Consider the following 11930-nt stretch of genomic DNA (forward strand, 5'->3'; position numbering starts at 1 on the left):
TATAAGACTGTCATCTGATGAAGTTGTTTCTTGGTTAGTGACTAATTATATCTCTATTTGGTCGGTTTTGTGATAGCTACCTATGCGGTAGAAAAATGGTGAAAATATGCGGTTGAGTCTTTTGCTATTGTGGTTAGCTAATAGAAATACATAGTGTTTTCGCTGTAAAACATTTTAAAAATCAGAAATGATGGCTGGATTCACAAGATGTTTATCTTTCATTTTCTGTATTGAACTTGTGATTTCAAGAAATTATATTTGATATCCCTGTGGCGTTAGGCTAGGCTATGCTAGTCAGCTTTTTTGATGGCGTGGATCACGGATCCGGGAGAGAGAAGCGGTAGAGTTTAACTAACTGCTTGACTAGTTGGGCCCAAGCTTGCAGTACAACATTAAAACCTATGCAGTCTGTCTACAAACAGGCTCTCAAAGTGCTTGATAGGAAGCCCAATAGCCATCATCGCCGTTACATCCTCAGAAAGCATGAGCTCCTGAGTTGGGAAAATCTTGTGCAATACACCAAAGCATGTCTTGTATTCAAGATCCTAAATGGCCTGGCTCCCCCTCCACTCAGTATTTTTGTTAAACAGAAAACCCAAACATATGGCAGCAGATCCACAAGGTCTGCCATGAGATGTGACTGTATAGTTCCTTTAATTATGGAAAAGCACCTTTAGTAAATCCGCTTTCTCTGTGAGAGCTTCCCATGTCTGGAATACACTGCCACAAGAGACATAATTGCACCAGATATCACACTTTCACAAAATGCATGAAGACATGGCTAAAGGTCAATCAGATTCGTGAACATGATCCCTAGCTGTGTATTGTCGCGTTCCATGTTGTCAGTAGCTTGTGAGGTGTGGAAACAATTTTTTGCTTTTATGAATTGTCTTGCTGCTTTTTTGTTCTGTTGCTGCTGTCTGAATGCTACATCTTGCTTATCCTATGTCTGTATGCTATGTCTTGCCCTATGTTGCTCTGCGTGTGCTCGCTGCTCAATGATTTTCTATATTGTAATTGTTTTTAACCTGTTTGGGGTGCAAGCCCGAAATCGGACGAAAATGACAACAGCTGCAGGGCGTGAAATTCAAAATCTATTTTTTAAAAATATTTAACTTTTACACATTAACAAGTCCAATACAGCATTTGAAAGATAAACATCTTGTCAATCCAGCCAACATGTCCGATTTTTTTAATGTTTTACAGAGAAAACACCACATATATTTATGTTAGCTCACCACCAAATACAAAAGTGGACAGACACGTATGGATATGATTATGAAGTATGAATTATGATTCAAGTAGCATGCACAAGCCAACCGAAATAAACTAAAACCAACCTAAAGAGCCCAGAAAAAACTACCTCAGATGACAGTCATATAACATGTTACACAATAAATCTATGTTTTGTTCATAAAAAGTGCATATTTTAGCTATAAATCAGTTTTACATTGATGCTACCCAAAAATGCTAACACATAGCTAGAGTCTGAATCCAGACGGGAGTAGCCAGAGAAAATACATACACCAACGTCGGCTACTAATTACACCTCATAAAACATTTCAGAAAAACATATGGTGGATAGCTAATGAAAGACAGATATCGTGTGAATAAAGCCAACATTTCCGATTTTTGAAGTGTTTTACAGCGAAAACACAATATATCGTTATATTAGCTAACAACATAAGCTAGCATAAGTCAGCACTAGCATTGGTCAAGCGCTAGCCTAGCACAGTTAGCCCAGTTAGCACAGCTCAACAGATATATGAAAAAGCATCCCAAATTGGGTCTTATCTTTGTTGATATTCCATCAGAATGTTGTAACGGGGTCCAATGTCCAGTAGAGTCTTTAGTTGGGTTCCAGAACGAATTATTTCCCTCTTTGGTTAGCAAGCACAATAGCATTGCGGCGCTACTCAGCGTTTCTTCAAAATATTCTTCCGTCGTATCACATCTAAAGTCCAGAATAAATTGCAATAATATAATTAAAGTATATTGAAAAAACATACTTTAGGATGATTTTGTGACAAGTATCAAATAATATCGTAGTCAGAGATCATATTCACCGTTATCTACCTTGTTCCAGAAGCCGAGACCAAATTATGCTCCGCGCCCGGATTTTTTTTTTTTAACTGCGCAGGTCTCACAAGAAGGTGTGTTATTCAGTCCATGGACGAGATATTCGACTCCTTTCAATTCTCACTTCCGCATTACAGCCTGACGAAGGCGTGTGACGTGTTTCTATGGTCCCAAGTCAAAGGGCATTTTATAGAGAAGGTCTTAGAGACACATCGCATTTTGGAAATCTCAATTCAGCTGGGAAAATGGCTGTAAAAATATTTCTGTTCGACTTAGAGAAACAATTCAAACCTTTTTAGAAACTATAGACTGTTATCTATCCAACAGTAGTAAATATATGCATATTGGAAAATTATAGGTTTCTTAGGAGGCCGTTTGAAAATGTGCACATATTTTCCAGTTCTCAATATTCAGCTTGCAGCCCAAACAGGTTAATAACCTGCCCAGGGACTGCGGTTGAAAATTAGCCAGCTGGCTAAAACCGTCACTTTTACTAAAACGTTGGTTAATGTGCACTGTCCCTGTAAAAATCTGATAAACGTACACCAACGTCACGCACCATCGAGAGCATCCTGTCGGGCTGTATCACAGCCTGGTACGGCAACTGCACCGCCCTCAACCGCAAGGCTATCCACAGGGTGATGTGGTCTGCACAACGCATCACCGGGGGAAAACTACCTATCCTCCATGACACCTACAGCACCCGATGTCACAGGAAGGCCAAAAAGATCAAGGACATCAACCACCCGAGCCACTGCCTGTTCACACAGCTACCATCCAGAAGGCAAGGTCAGTATAGGTGGATCAAAGCTTGGACCGAGAGACTGAAAAACAGCTTCTATTGCAAGGCCATCAGACTGCTCAACAGCAATCACTAACTCAGAGGCTGCTGCCTACATTGAGACCCAAACACTGGCCACTAAACAATGTCACACTAAATAATGCCTCTGTTTACATTACTTTTATCACATGTATTTTACACCTTGTCCATATACTTATATGTACATATTCACACCTTTAGATATGTGTATTAGGTAGTTGGGGAATTGATAGACAATACTACACTGTCGGAACTAGCATTGCTACACACTAAAATTAGCATGTGTCAAATAAATGTTGAGTTAATTGAAATGCATTCCAGGTGACCACCTCACGAATCTGGTTGAGAGAATGCTAGGAGTGTACAAAGCTGTAAAGGCAAAGGGTGGCTACTTTGAAGAATCTCAATATAGTTTGATTTGTTTAAGATATGATTCCATAATTGAATATTCCACAATGTAGAAAATATTATAACTGAAAACCCTGGAATAAGTAGGTGTGTTAAAACTTGCCTGGTACTGTTGATATAGTATTTTTAGCCTGTAGAAGCAGATGGGATCCTCCTCTTTTTAATAGAAGCCATCAGGCTGTTCTCACCCAATTGCATAGCTTATAGAAATGTTGGCCAACATGAACTCATGAAGTGATTTAGATTTTCAAATTACATTTGCAATGATGTCAGAGTGATTAGAGGGACAATAGAGTGCTGAGTACCAGGCAGTTAACAAGTGTGGTAGACTACTAATGACCATCACCAGCATCAGAGCTTGGAGAAGCCCAATTACTCCATGGTCACGTGGTATTTCATTGCCTTATTGTCCTGTAACCGCCAATGTAGTGGTAATACAGTCACCATAACAGTCCTACTTCCTCTATTTCCCAGAAATGGATTGGTTCAGATATCCTGAACAATTTATCACACCAACAATAAAGTAAGTAATTCAACCATTTAATCTGTTTATATGGGATGTGAATCAGTTCCTGTAGTACAGTAAAGACAACTGTCAATCATTTCAACGTCTTCTTTCCAACATCTTCATTCCAACGCCTTTCACCTACAATTACAGACAAAACATTAACATCCAGAATCAGCTGCAAAGTAGTAACATTTAGTGAATGAGTATGTATATACACCTTGGTGGAACAGTTGCTAGCAGTTGATTGGAGCAGTGCCTGGTGGAGTCTCAGTACCCTGGATCTTCTGTCCGGTACTGGTCACACACCAACAGTAACCTACCAGAAATAGACATGTTCCATAAACAATAGACATATTACACTAACACATTGAAGTGTCACATTCAACTGAATTTGGAGAATTTAGTGTGTATGTGCGTCCGTGTTCACCTGCAGAGCCCCAACATTGCTTAGGGGTGTATTGTCCTGCGGTGTCACACGTTGGGATGTAGGCTCCAATTGGGCCATGTGTCGCGGCATCTCTAGCACGCTCACATGGGGTCTTGGGTCGTATCGTAGCATCTGGACACAGGTAACAAACATTGTAATGTGGACAAAATGTATGGACATAATATATATTGCTGGACATACATCCCAGAATCTTGGTTTGCGTCCCATTTGGGACCCTACTCCCCCTAGTCAGAAGTAGTTTATACGGATTAGGGTTCCACTTCAGAAGTAACCTACGTACTAACTAGCTAAATACTGAAATTCTGCTACTTTTTTAAAAGCCCTATGCAGGCAAAATTCCATTTCTGTCTTTTGTATAACAGCTGATGAAACGAAGACTGAAAGTGGGGGTAAATTGTATCAGTGTTGTTTCCTGATAGTTGCTAGACAATCCAATCATACATCCAGTTGAATGTATGAAACAGTTCATATCAGAATACCTCAGGCCAGCATCTAGACACCAATATACATCTCTGGAACTCGAGAAGTGGCAGGTAGACAAACAGTTAGAGAGTTGGGCCAGTAACTGAAAGGTTGCTAGTTTTTATTCCTGAGATGACAAGTTGAAATATCTGTCTGTGCCCTTGAGCAAAACAAAACCTTAAATTCTCCAGTGTCACAGTTGATAATGGCTGCCCTCTCAGAGGGTGTCCAAGGGACAACGGGTTATGAAAAGAAACATTAATACCTACGTGTGTGAATAGGACAGAGCAACACCCACTAATGTTTTATTAAAATGTTGGTGAGTAAGTGTGAGGTATGTAACTCACCTCCCAGAGCAAAAGCTGTGCTGACAAGCAGAATGATGGTCAATATCGCCATTGTGATAGTCTCCTGAGAGAGAAAGAGAGCATTTTAAATCTGGAATGGCTGTTGGTACTAGGAGAGGTTATGGAAACCCTGTGTTAAGTTCCAAACTTAAACAACGGCTGAGGCAGCATTTCCTACACCCAGTCCAGAGGACCCCAAGAACCGAGTACGGGCAACACGGCACTACTAAGCTATTGCCAAAACTCCGGTATCATCTCTTCAACCACATACGATAGATAAACCTGGCACACAGGAATATGGATCCTTTCCAAATGGCTCCTCATTCCGTTTGTAGTGAACCACCTTTGACAAAGGCCCACAGTGCACTACATAGGGAATCATCCTAGATCTAGTCAGAGACTACCAATTTACTGCAAAGGTAACTGTTAGTCTATGACCTTAATTTCAGGGGGGGGGGGGTGTCACTCCACAAAATGGGGACCTATATAGTGCATTACATTTGACCGGGGACACATAAGATTAAGGTGCCATTTAAAGGGGCAGCTAGTCTGTTAAATAATGTCACAATCTCACCTTCTGCACTCTTCCACGGGATTCACTGGTTGTCACTCTGTTGTCTGTGAGTTATGGTCTACTTCTTCCACCTCTCCTTTTAAAGGACCTGTCACAGGTGTGACTATTTGCCTCATTAACCCAATGAGAGTTCCGATGTCGGCCATTATCCAGTGGTGTAAAGAACTAAAGTAAAACTATGGGAAAGTACTACTCAAGTCATTTTTGGGGGTATCTTTACTTTACTATTAATATATTCGACATCTTTCACTTCACTACATTCCTAAAGAAAATAATGTACTTTTTACTCCATACATTTTCCCTGACACCCAAAAGTACTCGTTAGATTTTGAATGATTAGCAGGACAGAAAAATTGTCTGATTCACACACTTATCAAGAGAACATCCCTGGTCATCCCTACTGCCTTTGATCTGGCACACTCACTAAACACAAATGCTTCATTTGTAAATTATGTCTGAGTGTTGGAGTGTGACACTGGCTATCCGTAATCAAATAAAAAAACACGAAAATGGTACCATCTGATCTGGTTTGCTTAATATAATGAATTTGAAATGATTTCTACTTTTGCTACTTAAGTATATTTTATCAATTACATTTAATTTTGATACTTCAGTATATTTAAAACCGAATACATTTAGACTACTCAAGTAATATTTTACTAGGTGACTTTCACTTTTACTTGAGTCATTTTCTATGAAGGTATCTTCATAGGCAGTGAAGAGAGTAGTAGAGGAAGATGGGTCCAGTTTCGAGGGATCCTGAGAGGCTCCCTGTGAGTATGCCGAGGCCAATAGAGAGTGATAGGAATAACACGTGTTTCAGTAAGGTTGGTTTCTTAGCATTCATAGTCATGGTTATCAACTGTACCGCAGAAATGGAACATAAATCACAGAAAATAGATGTGGTGGTGGTAGCTGCAGAGAACTCCTTGGGTTATGAGATTTTACTGCAAAAGAGTGACAAGGTGTGATGAATGATAGTGTCCTGTTATCCCAGGCTGCCGGCCTGCTTTAGGACAAAGCCCAAGCAGTAGTACTCAGCTCACGTGCTAGGACACAGCCCACGCAGTACTAGTCAGCCTACGCAGTAGTTCTCAGCTAACGCACTAGGACTCAGCCAACCCCATAGTATGATTATGCATTTAATGCTTTTGTTATAAAATTATATTTTTGGGGTGAAAATGATCTTCCCCAAACGTGAAACTCATGCGCTGCATGTGCATGCCAGTTAGGCTCTACACTCATTGTAAAGAGGTTATTTGGCCACTTTAGTTGTACTACAAATGTAGCCAGGTGGTTAAATGGCATAGTTGTATTCATTTATATCCACTAGATGGCACTGTCCCTTTAAGAGATTCATAAATAAGGTGTGCAAGCAGTTATGGGATTGTACATGCGCAGCGTGTAAGAGTAAGCAATTACACTGGAGGGCTACTGAAATCCATCGTGGGTCCAACGTTACTTTGGATTGACATGGGGATGTTAGCTTCTTGCTAGCTGAATACCAGTGCTCCCAGAGACACGTTGTGGAGTTAATCATTACATTATTTAAAGCTGCTGTATGGGTGAGGATCTACTGTTCCATGTGGGGTTAAGGTATCACGTGGACAGTGTGTTTAAAGCAGAGCCACTTCTCAGATTGTTTTTATGCACTTTACCAACAGATGTATTTCACTTGATTGTGATTTAGACTGAATATGACATCATGGTGACTTCCTCTTGTGGTGATTTCCCTTCTACATGATCCTATTTTATATATAAGCTTCGACAGTACAAACAACCCCAAATAATGTTTTGTCCTGTGCTGGGTTGACTTTCGCCAGGCTACACAAACCTTATCAAAACATATAGGCCTATTGGCTAGGCTACATGAGGTGTGGCACTATGATTTAAAAAGTTATGCATTGCTTCTTGCCTTACACTGGGCATCATTCCCAAGTGATGGGCTAATATTGTCACCCATCAGACTATTCTTGATTTAATCTTGTCTTTACATGTACTAAATAATATTTGTGACATTTGTTTTGATTTAGAAAGGACAATTATCTTGCACCTGACTCGAATCGGGCAGGGTAAAAATACATTTAATCTATGCACCTAAATAGCGAATGGAGGATTATTTTCCCTTGTTTCATTTTCATGCCAGCCAGGTAGGCTATACTCCTGTAGGAAATATAAGCAATGTTCTTAATATTAGGAAAGTTGATGAATACAGCACGAGTCAAAAGTTTGGACACACCTACTCATTCAAGGGTTTTTCTTCATTTTTACTATTTTCTACATTGTAGAATAACAGTGAAGACATCAAAAATATGAAATATCACATATGGAATCAAGTAGTAAACAAAAGTGTTTAACAAATCAAAATATATGTTATATTTCAAAATATGTTATATTTGAGATACTTCAAAGTTGCCTTGATGACAGCTTTGCACGCTCTTGGCATTCTCTCAACCAGCTTCACCTGGAATGCTTTTCCAACAGTCTTGAAGGAGTTCCCACATATGCTGAGCACTTGTTGGTTGCTTTTCTTAACTCTGTGGTCCAACTCACTGAGACTGCACTCGTGGAGGTGGTAAATGACCTTTTAATGGTGTCAGACCATGGTTCTTCCTCTGTCCTCGTGTTCCTATGTAACAGTTTAACTTTAGTCCGTCCCCTCGCCCCGGGCGCGAACCAGGAACCCTCTGCACACATCAACAACAGTCACCCACGAAGCATCGTTACCCATCGCTCCACAAAAGCCGCGGCCCTTGCAGAGCAAGGGGAACCACTACTTCAAGGTCTCAAAGCGAGTGACGTCACCGATTGAAACGCTATTAGTGCGCACCACCGCTAACTAGCTAGCCATTTCACATCGGTTACACTCACCCCCCTTTCGACCTCCTCCTTTTCCGCAGAAACCAGTGATCCGGGTCAACAGCATCAATGTAACAGTTTAACTTTAGTCCGTCCACTCACGCGAACCAGGGACCATCTGCACACATCAACAACAGTCACCCACGAAGCATCTTTACCCATAGCTCCACAAAAGCCGCGGCCCTTGCAGAGCAAGGGGAACCACTACTTCAAGGTCTCAAAGCGAGTGACGTCACCGATTGAAACGCTATTAGCGCGCACCACCGCTAACTAGCTAGCCATTTCACATCGGTTACACCTACACCTTAGTGCTGCTTTGATACCATAGATCACCACATTCTTTTGGAGAGATTGGAAACTCAAATTGATCTACACGGACAAGTTCTGTCCTGGTTTAGATCTAATCTGTCGGAAAGATATCGGTTCGTCTCTGTGGATGGTTTGTCCTCTGACAAATCAACTGTATATTTCGGTGTTCCTCAAGTTTCCGTTTTAGGACCTCTATTGTTTTCCCTTTATATATATATATATATATATATATATATAATATATTACCTCTTGGTGATGTCATTCGGAAACATAATGTTAACTTTCACTGCTTGGCGGACGATACACATTTGTACATTTAGATGAAACATGGTGAAGCCCCAAAATTGCCCTCCCTGGAAACCTATGTTTCAGACATAAGGAACTGGATGGCAGCAAATGTTTTACTTTCAAACTCAGACAAAACAGAGATGCTAGTTCTAGGTCCCTAGAAACAAAGAGATCTTCTGTTGGATCTGACAATTAATCATGATGGTTGTAGTGTGGTCTCAAATAAAACTGGAAAGGACCTCGGCGTTACTCTGGACAATGATCTTTCTGTTGATGAACATATCAAGAGTGTTTCAAGGACAGCTTTTTCCATCTCCGTAATTTTGCAAAAATCAGAAACTTTCTGTCCAAAACTGATGCAGAAAATTGTATCCATGCTTTTGTCACTTCTAGATTAGAGTACTGCAATGCTCTACTTTCCGGCTACCAGGATAAAGCACTAAATAAACTTCAGTTCGTGCCAGGGGCGAAAATATGATATCAACCTTGGAGGGGACAATTACATGAAATTTTCTCAGGAGCAATTCCTGAGGGGGACACCAAAAGTAGTGCTGTAACACAGCCTACGCTGTAATATTTTAAATGTATATTGAGGGACCATAATCACTACTACTGGATAATTGTTAGGTACAGTAGTTAACTGAAGGGTTGTCCCAACTTGTTTAAATCATTATAATACTACTACTAATAATAGTTATAGCAGTGTTCCTTATCAGTCCAGTATGTATGCAGGTATTCGTACTTACAACCAGCAATATCAAGAAAGGCCAGTAGGCGGCAATGGTACTGTACACTGTATGGGAGTAGTTTTCATAAATACAATGAACATGGTGTGATCTCATCGTAAAGAATCTCCATTGAGAACCATCACAAAGTTGGTCTCCGTATTGAATTGACCTTTTAATTTGACTTTGTGATACATTTATATAGTCATTAAATATGTGCACCTGGCCTGAGTCTACTACAATATCTTTACAAGAACAAAAAGCTTAAAATAAGTACAGTTCTAAAAGCAAAATAACTACTTAAATGAAAAACCCAAATAAATCAAACAAAATATCCTTCAGTCAGTGTCTCAACTCTTCAAACAGCAGCTATGGACAAGTATGTCACACAAAGTATGCAATTTTAAATAAAATAACATGAAATAAATAATTTGTAAGTGTACTGTCATGTACTAAAAACTGAAAACTACTAAACAACAGAACAAATATCAATTACACCAGGGGTTCTCAAACAGGGGTCCATGGACTAATTGCAAGGTGTCCGTGAAATAAAAAAGTGTAATGAATGTAGTCAGTACCACAAGGTTTCCAGTAAGTTTACATATAATATAGAGGGGGTGGTGGTCCCTGAGGACCGCTGAAAACCTTGCCTGCCTTGCCTCAAAATATGCAGGGGTTCCAGTACCCAAAAAAGGTTGAGAACCACTGCTATACACACTACTGAACAAAAGAACCAAACATATGTTTGCGGGTTTCAATGGATCCAACAAATTGCTGGCAGATATTTTCCCTCGAGACTGTCCAGCCTGTATTTATGTACATTACAGACAACTACGCCGTTCAGTCTCTCTTGGCCCATGCTAGCCAGTAGCCAAGTCTTTAACCTGCGGAGTGCACTGAAACTCCTCTCAGCCTCACATGAAGACACTGGTACCACAAACAAAATTCTGATCAGCACCTCAACTTGGTCAAACAACCGCCGCACCTCCACTGGAAGCCTCCTGAGGACCTCTGCTGCCTCTCCACTGCTGCTACAGGGGTATTTGTTGTGAAAGAGAGGGATCTGCACTGAAAGAGAATCTATGTTCAGCTCAGGGTACTGATCTAGAGACTCATCCAACTCCCCCGTGAGAAGCGCTCTTTCCAACTTTTGCAGGACATTTAGACTGTCCTGGTCAAAACGGTCGCCAAACTGAACCTCCACACCATCCAACACTTAAAAAAATTCTGCCCTATAGTGATCCACTGCTTTGCCAGCAAATCGTCTTGAGTGCGTCTCAATGGATTCAATAGAGTCAATCAAAGTTGTTGCTTTCTCATACAGTGCAAGGTAGCTTTCGTCATTTCTCTTGCCCCTAAGAGATGACCGCACACACTCGACTGCAGCCTGCATACCAGAGACAGTCTGAGTTTTCTTCTGCAGTGAAATGTTTAGACATTCAAGCTCTCCAAGAACAGCAGAGGCAAGTGTGAGGCCCAACACAGTCTTGCCTTTGCTGAAGTGCTCGAATAAGCCACTGGCAGTTGAAGCTGTCTTGGATGCAGTTTTTGCCATCTCCTCTAGGCTGCTGAGTACCCGCTCATACTGCCCTAGCACAGCTCTAATAGCAGTATTCCGCACAGTCCACCTTGTTGGACATAGGGGTTTCAGGGTGGTCAGATTCGTATCTTTGGACGTGGCAATTGATTCAAACATGCTCTTAAACTTTCCTGACTGGCCATAAAGGACACCTAACTGATGGACCCAAGAAAGGGAATCCCGGATCAGTGGGGAGGCTGAGCAGCCAGCCTGTGTAATCAGATTTACACAGTGTGCTCCACAATGGACATAGAGGGCTAATGGCTGCTGCCTCCTCACAATTTCCTGTGCACCTGTGTATTTTCCTGCCATGTTTGAGGCATCATCGTAACTCTGCCCACGTAAGCCAGACATGGGCAAATTGAGCCTCAACAACACATCAGTTGCCACTTTCGCAATGCCCTCGCCTGTTGTCTCCGACACCCTGTATAGCCCAATAAACTCCTTGTGAGGGACAAGGTCATGGTCAACATGACGCAGACAGACACTCTCCTGTTCAGCACCAGAGACATCTTGAGTACCAT

At 41.1% G+C, this 11930-nt stretch overlaps 1 protein-coding gene across 1 annotated transcript; it reads right to left on the reverse strand.

Annotated features, from left to right (window-relative positions):
• Positions 1–3831: 3831 nt before the first annotated feature.
• Positions 3832–5721, reverse strand: LOC129845712 (equistatin-like). The gene is made up of 5 exons (XM_055913599.1): positions 5647–5721; positions 5073–5136; positions 4243–4374; positions 4033–4131; positions 3832–3953 (listed from the first exon to the last, which is right to left on the reverse strand). The coding sequence occupies exons 2-4, from the start codon at positions 5122–5124 to the stop codon at positions 4049–4051; spliced, it is 267 nt and encodes an 88-aa protein (XP_055769574.1). The 5' UTR covers positions 5125–5136; positions 5647–5721; the 3' UTR covers positions 3832–3953; positions 4033–4048.
• Positions 5722–11930: the final 6209 nt, after the last annotated feature.

This window comes from Salvelinus fontinalis, unplaced genomic scaffold, assembly GCF_029448725.1.
Source record: "Salvelinus fontinalis isolate EN_2023a unplaced genomic scaffold, ASM2944872v1 scaffold_0344, whole genome shotgun sequence".
NCBI classification, from domain to species: Eukaryota; Metazoa; Chordata; class Actinopteri; order Salmoniformes; family Salmonidae; genus Salvelinus; species Salvelinus fontinalis.

Coding starts and splice junctions, on each gene's coding strand:
- LOC129845712 (XM_055913599.1), bottom strand. CDS start 5,124: ATGGCGATATTGACCATCATTCTGCTTGTCAGCACAGCTTTTGCTCTG. Junction 4,375..5,072: donor CACAGCTTTTGCTCTGGGAG/GTGAGTTACATA, acceptor ACCTGTGTCCAG/ATGCTACGATACGACCCAAG. Junction 4,132..4,242: donor GCAATGTTGGGGCTCTGCAG/GTGAACACGGAC, acceptor TATTTCTGGTAG/GTTACTGTTGGTGTGTGACC.